Source organism: Brienomyrus brachyistius, chromosome 8 (genome assembly GCF_023856365.1).
Source record: "Brienomyrus brachyistius isolate T26 chromosome 8, BBRACH_0.4, whole genome shotgun sequence".
Taxonomy (NCBI): domain Eukaryota; kingdom Metazoa; phylum Chordata; class Actinopteri; order Osteoglossiformes; family Mormyridae; genus Brienomyrus; species Brienomyrus brachyistius.
The window spans coordinates 25003055-25021252 of NC_064540.1; the positions used below are offsets into that span (position 1 = coordinate 25003055).

The 18198-nt window shown below is 42.7% G+C and overlaps 1 protein-coding gene across 50 annotated transcripts in view; it reads right to left on the reverse strand.

Moving 5' to 3' along the window:
• The window catches only part of fbln2 (fibulin 2), a 54052-nt gene extending 36328 nt beyond the window's left edge, over nt 1–17724 (reverse strand). For 2 of the 50 annotated variants that reach the window (XM_049022704.1, XM_049022695.1), the window contains exons 1-2: nt 17576–17724; nt 5395–8890 (exon numbers count right to left, since the gene is read on the reverse strand). In XM_049022704.1, coding sequence (XP_048878661.1) covers nt 5395–8770 — 3376 coding nt within the window. In that variant the 5' untranslated portion in view covers nt 8771–8890; nt 17576–17724. The remainder of the gene's footprint in view (nt 1–5394; nt 8891–17575) is intronic. The other 48 variants (XM_049022708.1, XM_049022727.1, XM_049022748.1 and 45 more) reach the window with 48 other exon arrangements.
• Nucleotides 17725–18198: the final 474 nt, after the last annotated feature.

Here is an 18198-nt window from a genome sequence, read left to right on the forward strand (position 1 = left end):
TGTGACCTTCATGAGCCACTAGAGTGCTGACATAGACCCAGGCCCAGGGGAGGTGAAGGGAGCATGACTCAGGCCAGGGCGGAACACCCATCTCCTTCTGACTCACAGGTCACAGTGCTCCCCACCCCAGCCCCGTAAAAAATCACAGTAGTGTTTTCAGGGGTACAGCTTCAGAAAAAATTCTGAAGTCGACAATACCTGCAGTTTTAGTGGAGTTTTCTTACACGAGCGAAATGCGACGACTTGCACAGTCTACACTAGTGGCCAGAACACCTAGCATTTTTCGCATTGCGGTTTAAAAATTACTACACTGACATTGGCGGTAATGTTTACAGAGAATGTTTACAAATATCATACATTGGACGATTAAATAAGAATCTGGAGCAACAGTTCAATAAAGTTCCATGATCTCTAAAACCTGGAAGTGTTTTCACAGTTTTGGCCGCTAGTGTTCATTGTCAAACAGACCGAAAGCATGACAAATGCAGTGAATAGGTTTATGCTACAGTAATATACTTTGTCCATCTTACTTCTCTCCCACTTCCGCATCGTTCTGTCATCTGCACAGGTTTTGGTCTCCTGGAGTCAGTGGCCTTCTTTAAGTCTGCACTGCCAATCCACAGCTTTTCAGGTGGATGTGGTTTTATAGCCTCGCCGAGGAGCAAATGGCTCATCATACAGAGAGAATTTCTTGTTATGACAACAAGACAGTTCAAGGTTCAAGGAAGCCAATAATGCCACTGCATTAACTGAATTGGGTCTTTGATTGTCATAAAAATATTAATTGTTTTGCAGGATACATCACCAGGGTTTGATAGCACCTCTTTAACCGTTATGCAATAACAAAGAAATTTTGCGTGATCATGGGACCTACTAATTCAAAGGGTCCTTCACACATACAAGTTTTACTTAACGAAGGCTCCATTTTGTTAAATGTAGTTTATTCCGGTCCGTGAAGCATTAAAAAGAAAGTAATCAATTAGTGTGTCTGCAATAGACCGGGAGTCCATTTAGCGCATTCGCCAGGACGGGATCTAGGCTCACCACAGTGCTGAAGTGGCTAAGTGGACACCGTGCACAAACTGAAGGGCGGATGCACTAGTCTGAATCTGCCCTTTCTGCCCGGAAAATGCGAGCTCACCTGTAGAATTACAACCAATCAAGTATAAACTTGGGTCAAAATAGATTTTCAGGGGTTTTTGGACATTCGGGGAGCGGCCGACACATGTAGTCTGGAGACAATGCCTGTGTCCTAATGAAACACCCTGTTCGATAATCCATCACCACCACTGAGCACCAGGTGCCAGAGTGAGACATCCTAATTTCACTGGGTGTCAGCACCTGATGTGAGCTGGCAGAGAGTGACGGGGCCCGAAAGGAGCAGAGACAGCAGGCGACTGAGGAGCACTATGGATATCAGCATGGCTCTGCCAACTGCATGCCTCCATGTGAGGTAACCAAGCCATACATGACAGCATATGAAAATGTACTACATGAGCTTACTCTCACTCTCCAAATCTGAACCCATGGGACTATATCCCACAGGAGGGGCAAGAAGCTCACGTCCGATTCGCTTTTGCTAGGTCTGTAACCTACAGGTGGGTGAAGAAGCTCACGTCCGATTCGCTTTTGCTAGGTCTGTAACCGACAGGTGGGTGAAGAAGCTCACGTCCGATTCGCTTTTGCTAGGTCTGTAACCCACAGGTGGGTGAAGAAGCTCACGTCCGATTCGCTTTTGCTAGGTCTGTAACCCACAGGTGGGTGAAGAAGCTCACGTCTGATTCGTTTTCGCTGCTCCCCTCCTTTACCTTGCTTACCCATGTGAAAAAACACAGAAAGTGTTGAATAGTCAAATTGCGCATATTAGCTGTATATAATAGTAAAATTGTGTATATGTATATTTATATGTAATGGCTGAGAATGGTTTGGGGACTAAAGTGTTTTTTATTCCTAACCATCCAAGAAGTATCAGTGACTTTTGGAGAACAGAAGAAATTATTCATATTTTTTATTATTCATATTATTTATTTTTTATCATTTGCAAATATTACTGTGTTCAATTGTGATATTTTTGAGTATACATACTCATACTATGTAGATAAATAGCTATAACATATTTTCTTTGACAGCTTAAGACTTTTGTACAGTACTGTATATTATAAAACTAATTAAACAAGCCAGTTGAATACTTACAGTAACACATATTTACTGCAGTGCTCTGTGCGGTGCATTATCACAAATGGCATTACTTTTCAGACTTGCGGTTCCATAAACAAGATCAACCACTTTTCCTTGCAATTTATCATCAGTTCCGAAAAGGAGGCCCTGCTATTGTGCTGCCTTGCATGATGACTTTGTTAAACACCGCTTTGTACTGCAATCAGCTCATTCCTCACATTTGACCTTTATGCATAACTAATGGGGTTTATTTTGTATTTAAATTACCATGCAATTTCAGCATTGCAAACAAAAAAATATTATGCGCAAAAGATATATTTCCTTCAAAACTATTTTAAACACAAACAAAAAGGCCGAAAAGGGGGAGGAACTTACATAAAGTCCACATGCCTTCTGTCCTCTTAAACCTTCTGAATGCCACACATATTAATAGCATATATTAAAGTTAGACACAATACCTTGTATAAAACTGTGTTTTCAGAGGCTAAAAAATAAAAAAAAAAATAATGAAAAATAAAAAATCAATATTGAATTTGCAGGGCATCGTTTCCCATAAAGCAATGCTGTTGCCTGCTCTGACAGCAATGATGCGGTAATGAATAACATAATGGCATTTCTACAAATTGAATGGCCCTTGAAAGAAGAGCGATAAGGCACAAGCTGTATTAGAGGCGTGTTTAGATGAGGCAAAAGAAAAATTAGCATGAGGAACCTAATACTGTCAGGCCCACAGGACGATAATGAACAGGATTAAATTGAAAGCCTGCTTCCTTCTCCATCAACAGTGTACGACTATCTGGGTGATTGCAGACAAGCGAGTAAATCTTTACCTGAGTGCTCCGTCGTTTGCGTGTGGAGTAGAAATAGGTGCATAGCAGCCTTTCGCTCAGAAATACAGACCGACACGTTTGATCAGAGAATATCTCTCTTACAGGAGCCAGGAACAACAGGGAAAGTCTTTCACATTCTGAATTCACGAGATCAATGCTGTACAACTCCTCTGGTATAGTCTGTCTGTAACATACCTCCAGAAATGAAAGGGATTTGTGGTAATTCAGATTTCAGATCAGATAGTCTGAAGGAATCTTGACAGTCTGTAGGGACTGGAGAGGATAATGCGACAATACCAGCGATTTCAGTTAGGAACGTTCTAGTCTTCATTTCCAGTCATCAGTGCTCTTATGAATAATAATTAGCAAGCATATGGTAGTATTTTTTTTCTCACAAATTAATTTCTACTAACTATAACAGTGCAATTAAACTTGCAAACCAAATCACTGGACATTTTAAGTTATTTATACAAGGTCTTCTCCCAGCCAAACTTTATAGTAATGCTACAGTAATAGTCTTCTGAAATTTACAATGCAGAAAACACTGGTAAACTGGTAAATAAATACTTGTTGGTTTATAGTGGAAGTAAATATGTAAAATGAATGAAGCGTAGATGAAAGAGTTACAGGTTAGTTAGACTATGATTTTAAGGTGAACAGCTCACTACTGTGCTTCCAGCCAACAGCTGCACTTCATCAGTATAAATGACATTTAAACTAACATTAGTTTTATTTTTTACCTATTTGTCCATTTGATGAAAATAGCTTAGTTAATATTAGAGGATTTGAAAACTAAACTGAAATCATTTGCATAACGGCAACTTTATGGGATTGTCATAGACGATGGTAACAATAATGAAGACCAAATTTTCAGTTAAAACAAAGGGCTGTTTGGAATGGGCGGTTCTTGATGAAGGAGCCGTTTACCTCGCCTGGACAGTCGTCTTACGGAACGATAACCAATTCCTTTCCTTATCTCGTTACACTTAGGTACGGAAGGAAGATGACTGTGCCATTTCAGGATAGCTCTGTTGTCACTCACGGTGATAAAAAAACAAAAGAAGTAACCGCAGTGGAACGTCGGTCAAAACAAATGAACGCTGTGTGTGAATTCCTGCGTGACGGTGTTGTACTCCAAGGATTCCTTTTGTTCTAGATAATTAATTTTGTTGGATAACTATATGACAAGTGCAGAATACCAAATTTATAGTACAGTCACTGTGCATCAGTGTATGTGCCCTGTGATGGACTGGAACCCTGTCCAGCACCTGCCTTATGGCCTGTCCTGCCTAAAGTAGGCTGCAGCCTCACTGTGAACGTGTACTGGGCAAGTGATTCAAATGGATGGATGCATAAATGGATGGATGCATAAATGGATGGATGTATGTTTGTATGTATGGATGGATGGACACTGTTCACAGGCCAAGTCGCTCATTTAAATGTAGAAAATAACATTTTTTGGAAACCTTTTTCTTAAATCGCCTTTCCTAAAATTAAATTACTTGCTAATAGGTCTTGGAATCGAATCTACCATCAGGATTTCCGGGATCTTAAATAAGCTTACATTTTTATCTGATGAGGAGAGTCATTGCCACTGGAAATGTAGCACTTCACCTGCAATTTGCTGAATTATCCAAAATTGCAAAGAAAGAAGTCCATTAGAAATATTCAGAATTATGAGGACTAGCAACTTCAAAGCTTAACACACTTAGCAGCGAGTAAATGCAGACTCCTTAGGCTAATCAAGAATCGAAGCATCATGAAATCCAGAGCGGCGTTGCTTTCTGAGTGGGGACTCTGACTTTCATAAGGCGGGAGCCAGATTTGCACTCGGAGGATGTGCACAGCAGGGGCAGTGCCTGGCTCCGTGCCTCAGCAAGCGTCTTCTGTTGAATATTTATGCTTGCTGTAAGATTTCCATAGACTAGATATAATCCTCAATCATCATGTGCAATAGTGAGTCACAATCTGGACTTCCTTCAGTCTGCTTAGAAAAATGAACGGTGAAAACTACAGTATTGGGTTATAAACATTGTTCTGAGAGTGAACCGGACTCACAAGGACCACTGTCTTTAGATTTATGCTTCTCTTTCACTTTTAATTCATGTGATGGGTCTTGATTACTCTTAAAACTGATGATATGTTCATGATGGTATTTGGAAATATCTGCCAAGTGGATAATTCAAATACAGACCTTTTTCACATTTTCACACAGACCAACAGGAAGATTTTGAAAAAATATTTCACATGATTTATAAGGCAGAGACTAACTTTCAGTCTTTCTCTTGGTCTTGCAGTTGTTGCATTAACTGATATTTCAAAACTTTTTTTTTCAGAAAAACAGGCAAAATATCTTCATGCTTTAAATGAAGAACTTCGCACTTACCTGCATGATGGCTGGAAAGGGAGCTGAGGGCATTCTGTCCATCCTCTTCCTTGGCCTGGTGAACATAAGGAGCCTCTTTTGTTTCTTTGCTTTTCACTGTCACCGTGGTTGGGATGCTGGGTTCTGGTGTTTCAGGACGTGTGCTGAGGTTAACAGAGTGTCTTTCGTTTCGCCCGGACCCCAACCCTGAGGAGCTGCTTTCTGCTTTGTTAGCACCGTGCATGCTTCCATGCTCACGGCCAACTTCAGATGACAGATGATGTTTTTTGATGATGTCCATTTCATGAATAATATGCATGTTTTTGTGCTTGCTCTCTGTTTCAGAGGACACATTGTGTCTTTTGTTGAGGTTACTGTCCATGTCCTGTACATGACCCCTGTGTATAGCTTTGTGTCTGGGGTCAGCTTCAGACAAGACATCTTTTTCGTTGAGGTTACTGTCTATTTCCGGCACTTGACCTCTTTGCGTAGTTTTGCGGCCGGGCTCAGCTTCGGACAAAACATCTTTGTTGTTCCGGTTACTGTCCAATTCCTGCACTTGACCTCTTTGCGTAGTTTTGTGGCCGGGCTCAGCTTCGGACAAAAGATCTTTGTTGTTCCGGTTACTGTCCAATTCCGGCACTTGACCTCTTTGCGTAGTTCTGTGTCCGGGCTCAGCTTCGGACAAAAGATCTTTGTTGTTCCGGTTACTGTCCAATTCCGGTACTTGACCTCTTTGCGTAGTTTTGTGTCCTGGGTCAGCTTCGGACAAAACATGTTTGTTGTTCCGGTTACTGTCCAATTCCGGCACTTGACCTCTTTGCGTAGTTTTGTGTCCGGGCTCAGCTTCGGACAAAACATCTTTGTTGTTCCGGTTACTGCCCAATTCCGGCACTTGACCTCTTTGCGTAGTTTTGCGGCCGGGCTCAGCTTCGGACAAAACATCTTTGTTGTTCCGGTTACTGTCCAATTCCGGCACTTGACCTCTTTGCGTAGTTTTGTGTCCGGGGTCAGCTTCGGACAAAAGATCTTTGTTGTTCCGGTTACTGTCCAATTCCGGCACTTGACCTCTTTGCGTAGTTTTGCGGCCAGGCTCAGCTTCGGACAAAAGATCTTTGTTGTTCCGGTTACTGTCCAATTCCGGCACTTGACCTCTTTGCGTAGTTTTGTGTCCGGGGTCAGCTTCGGACAAAAGATCTTTGTTGTTCCGGTTACTGTCCAATTCCTGCACTTGACCTCTTTGCGTAGTTTTGCGGCCGGGCTCAGCTTTGGACAAAAGATCTTTGTTGTTCCGGTTACTGTCCAATTCCGGCACTTGACCTCTTTGCGTAGTTTTGTGTCCGGGGTCAGCTTCGGACAAAACATCTTTGTTTTTCCGGTTACTGTCCAATTCCTGCACTTGACCTCTTTGCGTAGTTTTGTGTCCGGGGTCAGCTTCGGACAAAACATCTTTGTTGTTCCGGTTACTGTCCAATTCCTGCACTTGACCTCTTTGCGTAGTTTTGCGGCCGGGCTCAGCTTCGGACAAAACATCTTTGTTGTTCCGGTTACTGTCCAATTCCGGCACTTGACCTCTTTGCGTAGTTTTGTGTCCGGGGTCAGCTTCGGACAAAAGATCTTTGTTGTTCCGGTTACTGTCCAATTCCGGCACTTGACCTCTTTGCGTAGTTTTGCGGCCGGGCTCAGCTTCGGACAAAACATCTTTGTTGTTCCGGTTACTGTCCAATTCCGGCACTTGACCTCTTTGCGTAGTTTTGTGTCCGGGCTCAGCTTCGGACAAAAGATCTTTGTTGTTCCGGTTACTGTCCAATTCCTGCACTTGACCTCTTTGCGTAGTTTTGCGGCCGGGCTCAGCTTCGGACAAAACATGTTTGTTGTTCCGGTTACTGTCCAATTCCTGCACTTGACCTCTTTGCGTAGTTTTGTGTCCTGGCTCAGCTTCGGACAAAACATGTTTGTTGTTCCGGTTACTGTCCAATTCCGGCACTTGACCTCTTTGCGTAGTTTTGTGTCCGGGCTCAGCTTCGGACAAAACATGTTTGTTGTTCCGGTTACTGTCCAATTCCTGCACTTGACCTCTTTGCGTAGTTTTGTGTCCGGGCTCAGCTTCAGACAAAACATCTTTGTTGTACTGTTTACTCTCCAATTCCGGCACATGACCTCTTTGCATAGTTTTGCGTCCAAGGTCAGCTTCAGTCAAAACATCCTGCTTGCTGACATTACTGTGCATTTCTTTCACTTCACCTCTATGCATAGTTTTGTGTTCTTGGTTAGCTTCAGATAAAGTATGACTGTGTTTATGTTCTTGGTCTACTACATACAATACATCTTTTTCACTGATGATTGAAGGTTCTGTGTTCACTTTCAGTAGAACAAGACTCCCTTCCTTGTTCCTTACTTTCAATAAATCAACCACTGGTTGACCAGTTTGGGTCTCTGAAACTGTATCTTGAGTTGACGTCTCCTGGAGCCCTGGGGTGGCCTCATTCACCGTCTGGAGACTGTCAGTTGCCTTTTCTTTGCTCGCCTCTACTTCATGGCTTCCGAATCTCTCTCTGAGCTCTTGCTTTACAGTTTTATCAAATCTGTCCAGCAGTGAAGGATTTTCAGAACTTGACACCCAAGCTACAGAAGGCTCAGTTGGCAAAATATCTTGCGAAGACATATCTGTAGGCAAGTAATCATAGTCTTCCTCATCTGCTCGATGAGGTTCCTCTTCTGCAGGTGGCATGTTCTCATCAGGAGGAATTCGATGTGCTTGAGAAAGATGCTCTTCATTGCCTTCGTGGTCATATATGGAAGGGTTACTGTAGCGGCCTTCAAGTGCTTCGTCCTCACTGGGGGTTGGCAGCACAGGCTTCTGAATTCGCAGCAGGTCGCAGTTGGGAATGTTGTAGCACATGAGAGGTCCACCCTCGTTGGGACAGTGGCAGACCTGACATGGCTCCATCTGGAAAGTGTGGCCCGCTTCGAACTTCTGCCCCCGGCGGGTGCAGCCAATGCGCTTGCACTGCGCACAGCCATCAGCCGGCTGCGACAGTTCTATGCAGTTGGCCGGGACATCGGGGCAAGGAATAAAGTGGCACGTGATCCGGCCGCCACCTTGGGGACAGGAACATTCTGTGCTTCCAAAGTCCACAAAGTAGGACTCCCCCTCAGGAACTTTTCCATTATGAAATCCTGCCTGGACGCAGTCATAATACTGGTAGCCCTCGCACTTGCAGCCTGTCTGCAGGCACGTGGAGCAGCAGGCGTCTTGCTCCAGAACCTCCTCGATGCAGTACTTCAGCCGCGGACAGTCCACCCCTGTGCAGTCCTTCTGACACAAGTAGCGGCCAAGGCACAGCAGGGCTACGCACTTGAAAAGCAGGGACCGTATGACTGTCTCACCCGCCATGTCACTTATTCCAAAAATCCGGTATCAAGGCAACCCAACCTGAACAGAGTGCGCCCAAGTGCCTCCAAGAAACGGGCTCGATTGCAGCTCTTTTCATTAATTGATTGCACTTTGGAAAACCTATTAAAGAAAAAGAGAAACTGGTTATAAACCATTTCCCGTGAACTGCTTTAGGCCGGCCGGATTCTCAAAGTTAAAGTCAACATCTGGTCCATTGAGCTCAGCCACAAGTTCGTACAGAACCCTGACATTAAGGGCAGCCCCCCCCCCCCACCAGAGATGCAAAGTGTCATTTCACAGATTTTATTGACATTAGCAAGAACCATTAGGAAGTCTTCAGAAAAAGGTCTAATTGAGACGGCAAGCTTTAGAAACCCTGATATATTAAATATAATTGCTTTTTCAGTTTCACTGGCAACAACTTTCAGCCTGAGATATTTCTCCAAGCAGCTGAAAGCACCCTGAAGAGTAGAGCAGTCATAACTGCTGGATTATTCTGCAAAGCGGCATGACGACAGACCCAATTACACCATATTTCTGTACCGACCACTTACATTGGATTTCATTTGGGTATAAAATTAGGCGTTTAGTGTATAACTGTTTTCAAACCCTCTTTTATTTTGAATTTTAAAAGCAGAGTACTTCATATATGTTAAAATAGCAGAATAATATAGCAATACACCCATTGATACACTAATTGATTCTTACAGAAAAATACTACTGATATTGTCTGGTCCATGTGCTCTCGTTTGCTTTTTTGCCACAAAGATCAAGCGTCACCTAATTTTCCCTTTTTTTAAAATGCAGATTTAATGAAGAAACTTCACTTCACCAAATTTGTGACCCATCACCACAAAATGAGTCGTATGGGTGAAATTCTACCAGTGCGACTTAAGACTCATTTCATGGCGACGGGTCACATTTATTTGTAGCATTGATAACAGAAAATATTCAGTTTCACATTAAGGTCACCGGTTCAGATCTTGTGGTCGATAGAGTGACTTCACTCTTGGGCCCTTGGGCCCTTAACTCCCACTTTTTCCAGGGGGGGACTGACCTTGTTTTCTCAATTGTATGTTACTCTGGATGAAAGCGTCTGCTAATTAAAGGCAAGAACCCCTTAATTTCCTCTTCATCATTTCTTAATGGGGGATGAAGAAACATTCAATAACTATTCATTATGCAGAAAAAAGTATTTAAATGAAAAACAGAGTAGCAAACATCACCCTCAGACAGTGGAGAGTGGCCTCTTTTCTGATCGTGCTGCTTGTTGTGTGCCTATTGTATGGTAAAATCAGAAAGTGAGTTTTGTTTGTTTTGGATACTCAGCTGTGGCCCTTCAGCTACACTTCTCAGCTTTGACGTCAAACGTCCGAAAGGCCCAGCCATGTCCAGCAGGAGTGCCGTGCCGAGGGAGAGACACCGGCGAAAGGCCACGGGTCCTCAAGAAGGGAGTCGTCGGCCGCCGCTGATGCTTCTCTCCTGGCTTGTGTTTTCCTCGCAGCGGGACGCAATACGAGTGCATTTCACAGCTCACCGTGGATTTCGCAGCAGGAGGCACAGCTGTGGGGTGCCGCTGACCTCTGTCCCTCTGCACACGACACCCACTCGTTCAACATACGTGACACGGTGATGGCAACAAATCAGAGGAACGCGCGCTTCAGACCTTACATCACGGTCTTGTGATTTGTTCTATTCGAAACAGTACCTTTCATTTATTAAATCCATTTAACATGGTTTAGTGAGGAAAGGGCAGCCAAATGTCTTTGGATCATTGGACGTATCTGGCTGCTCCTGCAGGTTGTCCTTGTGTACTGATGTGCATTCCCAGGCACTGTATTCATGAGTAAGGGTACAGCCCCATGTTGGCTCTCGCCCTCACGCTGCCCCTAAAGTGCCTAATCTCGACAGGCTATTGTTCTAGTACATGGCAAGACAAAGAAAGCAGAAGAAAGCAGGGGTCCCGTGGGAAATAAACATTCTTAAAAAAAAAGCCAACTTAACCTTTCACTGAAAAGCATTTAAATAGCACAAATTAGCATTTATGCAGTCTGGCCGATTTCTCACTGTATGTCGTCTCCTTGGTTTGAGCAGACTCCTCTTTCTACATCTCCCTTTTCTCTGCCTGACTCGACATGAATAGATAGACTCGTAAATGCTGTTTGTTTCTGAAGTGTTTTTCCAGCTACACTTAGTCCCAACAGTAAACATTCACGACACATGCAACGTAGCAGTGACAGAACTGCCAAAACAACGCCCGACTGTAAACAGATATTGAAGAGGGACAGGAATAGGAAACAAACATTTCACAAACATTTATTTACTGACACAGCTAATAAATGTGTCCTAGAACTAATAACACAATAACCTATTACACTTGCAAGTACAGGGATTTAATAAATATACAACAAATGAAAATGCTAAGGACTACGATAAGAACTAAGCACCTTGTAACCAACGATTTTTGTGTTATTGATCTGAAAATGCAGGCTACACTCTGCATTGCAAATGGAGTAGCTGCGCCATTGTGCGTTATTTTGCATTATATGGTACAGCCCATAAAACAAAAAGAAGTTACTAAGCAACTGCAAGGAGAGAGCTGTCTTCCCCTCCAGCTTGTTAAACCTCACAGTGAAACTTCTGACTAGCTTCTGCTGATGGTTTTAGTTTAGTGGACTTATGATACCTAAAAAAAGGCCCACATATTGAGGTAACCTTTTCAGACGCAGTTTACGGTAAAAAACAGCGATTACTGGCATTTATTTTCAATAGCATTATTTTACCTCTTTTGGAAGAAAAAGCACGAAGGAACGCATGGCAAATCCCCCAGTCTGACACGTGGTGATGTGGTGCAGCACGTTTTTGGCAGAACAAATCGATGATGCGTGAGTTTGGATATGAACTGAGGAGCGAATGACCGCAGGAAGTGTGAAAAATGCACCCATATAACAAATGTGAGTATTGGCCATCAGGCATTTTTGGTGGTACTAGGTCCTTGAAGCCCCCAAACGTCATCCCCCCTCTCCACTGCTTCCCCTAATTTTAACAAGTTTTATGCTACTACTGGCTGAAATGGAGGTTCTGATTTCAGCATTTCAGGGTACGACTTCCTGCCAAGAATATACCCATGATGCATAACCCCCCCCCCCCCCCGCGACAAACCCGGCTGGCTCCCCCAGCCAGGAGATAGTACACAGGAATCAGCTACTGCTTGAAACAAAAGCCATGGCCATATTTCAGTGAAGTTGCACTATCACCAAAGAATCATTGAAGCAATCTGTTAAACTGATTCACTAATAATGATTAAGATTGTACAGGAAGTGGATCCAAGCCGTTAGAGGAGGCAGGGCCTATACGTCTGAGTGGTTAGTCCCACCTCCTCTATTTGACTGGACCCACCTCCTCTTCAGCCTGATTGGCTATCTCTCTGGACCAATCATTTTCCGTTCTGACCTCTGAACATTTTAGTGTAATTAGAACTCCCAAGAGGAGAGTAAGCAATGAAGTGATGCTGTACTAATCCACATGCATGAGAAAATGCGATTACAGGGGGGGGAAAAAAGCCCACATGGTTGCCTTCATAACTTTGTGTACAAATCACAAAACTCTTCCAGGAACACCGTATCTTAATCATGCGGTGATCATTCCCCCGCCCCCCCCCCCAAATTTTTTTTGGTCTTAATGAGAGGCCACTGTTTCTTATGCATAAGTTAACCTTTTCACGCCTAGCCATACCCAATTTGTCAGGAAGACCAAACACTTTATCCCTGAAGTAATGCCTGTCAAAATACCATCTGTTAGCTTGGGAATGCTACACTGCTGCCTGAAAGTCTTGCTGTTTCCATAAATTAGTAGCTTCCTCCTGATGAACAGGCTCCGGGACCATTCCACTGGAAAACAATACGCGGCTTAGCCAAATTGAACGGCGTCTCTCTGCTTTTTCCCAGCCAAAGAACACATAAACAAGCTTGATGTATGCGCCGCAAACGCTACTGCTGCATGCTATTCAATGAGCATTTCTAAAGGCCACTGAACTAATGACTTTGTTTTCAAATTTCAATTATATTATGCTGATAGCATAATATTAGTGCTTGGCTTCCAGTCAATTTTTATATGTTATGATAATTGTCAGAATTATAAAGACGGAGGAGCTGCTGGTGGGCCGATGAGACCAGTCATTCTCCGGGGGGAGGGTAACTGGAAGGGGAATGCTCATTCAAGCACCAGAGGAGTCCAATTAAACAGATGGCCTATACAATAAAGAGAATGTTTTTCTTTTTGACAACACTTGGGTCATAGGTCAGTCTGAAGTAGCATGAATCTATGAACGACGAGCCCTATCAGCAGTAGTATATTTGGGTTTATATATATTTGGGTGCTCTATAGCCTCAAACCTACACTACACTATTTGCGAAGATTTTCACAGGCCTTGGTCGCAAGGTTGGAGAGCAAAAGTCGCCCTGTATCAGCAGTCATATTTCACTCATCAGACTTCTACTCTCGACTATACATGCATTTTATGAAAGGCAACGTGTTCCGACACACCATTCTTCAAAGCTTTCCATCTCCTTTCAAGGCTTCCATTACCCTGTCGCTGTCCAACGTAAACATGAGTCAAAGAGAAAACAATATACGGAAATGAGTGGTGCACTGAAATGCTTATTGGGAATTAGTTTCCTGTATTAAAGGCCTTGCAGGTCACCCTAGGCTTTGGGAGCTGCTGGGATTGCAGCCACACTCTTGCATTCTCCATGCAAAGCAGCAGACCTGCCATCCCCCAACACGTGCGTGTAAAAATCGGCACATCGGCAGCTCTCTTTCCATATGTGCTCAGTGAAAACAAGTAACGTAACAAAGTTGGTCTATGTACAGTTGTAAAAGTAGCATGGCCTAAGAATACTGGACAAAAATCTGACACCGGCTGACTGCTGGCTAGACTTTAGTTATTGTCACTATTTATCGAGCCACAAGATCCCCTTAAAACTCATTGCTGGGTCTGTAAGCCCTCTTGGAGGCCTGTTTCCATTTTAGCTTGATAAAAGTAACGCTTGAGTCACCTTGGCACCAGATTTATACACGTCACATGTGTTCAGTATTCTTAAGTTAGCTTGTTGGCCAGAGTGCATAGATGTCTTGCAGCTGGTTTTCTGACTGAGAGTTACGGCGCTAGCGACAATTATTAGCTTAATACATTATTCAGCGCACATACTGTAATTGCAGCACTTGCTTATATAAACTGCAGTTAAAACTGACAAGACCTTGTTTTTAATACAGTGAGGACAGTTTGTAACCTTGCTACATAATCAACGAATCAGTGGTCACACCCCAGTGTGATTCGTATTTGAAGACTTGCATGACACTATACCATTTCATTGAAGAACTACAGTATTACTGAATGCTGTTGCCATGACATCACACGCAATGGTGACATCACCCTGTGTTATGGCAAGAGTTTAACAGGATCCCTTTCATTCAAGGGCCTAATGCTTTTTCCTGGTGGTAGTATAGGTTACATTGAGGACCGTCACTTGAAAAGTATTTCAAAGACTGCTTAACAGCCTTTGATATCTTGTGAATTCATTAATTCCAATCAAAATCAGTAGCAGATTGATCATTATCAGCCTATGAGTGTGTTAAAGACACACATATAAACCACTCACTTAATCAGTGGGTTACTATTGTAAAAGGTCTTTTACACATTAACACATTTTGCTGGGTAACAAAATTATACATTAATTTATTTGTGAAATGTGACATTTTTGTGCAAAATAAGAATACTCAAAATCAATACATCCATCCATCCATCCATTTTCTGTGCCCGCTTATCTTACTGGGTTGCGGGCGGTCCGGAGCCTATCCCGGAAGCAATGGGCACGAGGCAGGGAACAACCCTGGATGGGGGGGCCAGCCCATCGCAGGGCACACTCACACACCATTCACTCTCACATGCACTCCTACGGGCAATTTAGTAACTCCAATTAGCCTCAGCATGTCTTTGGACTGTGGGGGGAAACCGGAGTTACCAGAGGAAACCCCACAAGGACATGGGGAGAACATGCAAACTCCACACACCTGTAACCCAGGCGGAATACTCAAAATGAACTAAGTAAAACTTTGACTTATTAAAAAATATATTCCATAATTTGACTTCATAGTAGCAAACATTAGTTATGTTAGGTGAACAAAATCACCTTAATGAGTCACACAATCAGTTAAGGGGTCAATGTCAATGTGCGGTATTTGTGTGTGTGTGTGTAGGGGGGGTAAATATCAGATGACAGAATTCCAGATAAAATCACCAGCATTTGTGAGGTCCCTTAGTCTGGAGCAAAGATGTCGCACAGAACAAGACACTTTCAAAGCTATGCAGAGATCAGGTTGTTATCACAAAGCACAGATTAGGAGAGGAATACAAAAAAATCACAGTGCCTAAACAATTCTATTCAACAAGTCTATTCAAGAAATAGAAGAAGCATCAGACAGCACAGTCAGTGCCTAGAGCGAGCCGTCCCCCCGAACAGAGCACCCAAGCAAGAAGGGGATGCCAGTCCAAGGGCAACTGCAACGTAGAAACAGGTGCTGAGTTCAGTAGCTGCAACAGGAGAAAATCAACCATTTCCAAAACACTGCATAAAAGCAGCCTGTTTGGCAGGCAGACAAAAAGGAAGCAAAGTTCACAAAGAGTTATTTTTTGGTGCAGAAACAATGCAGCACATCACCTCGGTAATGCATTGTAGTGGCAGCACTATGTTACAGGGCTATTCTTCATCAGCAGGGACTGGAAAGCTTGTCAAAATCGAAGGATGAATGGACAGTGCAAGATGTAGGAAAATACAAGAGGAAAACCTGTTTCAGTCTACTAACAACTTAAAATTGGGCTGAAATTCCATCTTCCAGCAGGGCAACGATCCTAAAAGCAAGGCCAAAGCTACCCTGGAGTGTCTTCAGAAGAAAGTGAATGTCCTAGAGTGACCCAGTCAAAGTCCTGAACTGAATCCAACTGAGAATCTGTGGTGAGACTGCTGTGATCTCCAAGCAACTTGAGAGAGTTTGAACGTATGTGCCAACAATGGGCAACATTACACAAAATTGCATAAAAGCCGTGGTAGACACTTACCCCGAAACACTTTAAGCTGTAACTGCTGCCAAAGGTGCTGGCACCAAAGTTGAGTTGAGGGATTTATGTTTTTTTATTGTTTTCCTGATGTAAAACCGATGCTGACAATTTCATTTTGAATATGATTTTGTATTAAAATATCATGCAGAAGAAATTTATTTGATTATCTAGTAAAATGTCTGATTTTCCGTTTAATAAATGAGGTACTAAGAAGTGTCCTTGTATATTCATCGTTTGCCGTACTAACAGCAGACAACGCTTGCCGAACAATTACTGAATCAGTACTGAAACTTCCCAGCCTGCAGTATATGTATGGAAAACGTCCTTCTGTTGCACTGGAAAACTACTCATCAATACGCGCTTACGGACAATTTCACCAAAAAGCACCTAGGTGTCATCAATTTGCATATGCAAGAAAAGTGTTTCCGCATCAAGGTGTCCCCGCCTCCCTATTTAAAGAGAGTAATTGAAAACATATACGGTGTAAAGCCCCCCCCGCCCCCCCATCTCCCACCTGTTCCTATGGAGACTCGATCCGCGGATTTTTGTCTTTACGCGATACGCGAGTAATCTGTAAAGAACTTTATGCTAAATTTGTGAAAAATGATAAAGAAAGTGAGAGATAATCAGAGTATATATTCAGTAACTGTTTTAAAGGTGTTACCGTATTTTTTCATCAATGCATTTACGCGACATAAATTGATTGAACCCACTATATCCGCCCCGGCTAGTGTTGGTGGCATTGGGCGGCCTAGCTTTTTCCATCCATCCATCAAACAATCCATTTTCTGTACCAGCTTGTCCTATGCAGGGGCGCGGGGGTCCGGAACCCATCCTGGAACCTCATGACATTCTTTACTTTGTTAACGCGAAGAATAACAAAAGTCTCGAAAGTAACCACAAATTCGGTGCACCTATGTGAAGGACTTTTGTGTGCACCTCTGGTTTACACGATTAGCAGACCTAATTTCATAAACCTTCCATTTTATTCTATAAATAAACGACAGCAAGTAGAACTGAACTTTTGTTCTATATTAAATTATTCATTCTGAAACAAAACAGTGAGAAAATCTAATTGAATTATGATCATATTGCAGTTACGAATTTTATCTATGCTTTCTAATTTTCCCTAAGAATTTTCGATTTATCGCTGACAGTTATTCGTTGCCACTGTATAACCCATCTATTCTTTTATAATGGGCGCACATCTACAGTATGTCACATTAACTTTAGTGTTCCATTCACCTTGGTGAGAATTCCTTGCCTTAAGCCACACAAACTTGGTTTCAAGTAGGTTTTGTAACATATTGGAGAAGGAAAGGTATGTACAGCTTGTCAGTAAATACAAAAGTACAGTTACTGGTACAGTAACTCCAAGCAAAACAAGTATATGTACTACTGAACATTCCAAACCGTAGAATATAATTCGCATAATCAAAACCACTTTTTAAAAGCGCGAAAAATCAATAAAATTGTGATCGGACTACTGTGCGCTATACCGGTTACATTTCACCTGACCACCTACCAGAAAAAATGTGGAATGGAAACGGACTAAATTAATGTTGTGCATGCATAAAATGCAGTTTTCCACAGCATAAAATGTCTTACGCAGAATGCACTTGCTTGGTGAGGCACCGTAAAAAGAATAAAGTTAGAAACACATAGACAAAGAGTTTATTTGTTCTTACCTAGTGTTCCAAGTTGTGTCGAGTTCTGAAATTCCAAACCAAACTTAGCTGTTTGAGTTAGAGCGACGCTATTATTGTACTAATACTGGCCAGACTGGGATCGCTTCAAATTGGCAAGAGAAACGAGGGGAGGGACGAAAGTTTGTCGCTGCCCAGCAAAGCGAGCATTCAGACCGAGTGGCAGATGCGAGCTGGAACAGCGCGCGCAGCTCCCCTGAATTACCTTTGTTTTTTCTCTCCTTTTTCCCATATGAATGCCACTGTAAATAGCTCAGCGCCTCCAACGCCCGAATACTTGATCTTTATTGCACTTATTCACAGAGGCACATCAAAGTGTTCAGATGTACGTATAGACAAACTCCGTTGCTTCTGGGGATTTTTTTCTTCTCAGAAACGTACAGGACATGAAACATTATTCATGTTCGTTAGGAAACACGTATGTATGTACTGTTCAAGAAAAGAAAAACTCAACTGCTTTCAGAAAGTAAACAGACCGTGTGACACGACTGAGAAAAATACTTACTCAGCACAAAATGGCACATCACCTTATATATATAAAATAAATCTGAAACACCTATTTTCCATCCTTAATGTTTCTTATACACGCCCGCTTTAAAAAAGAA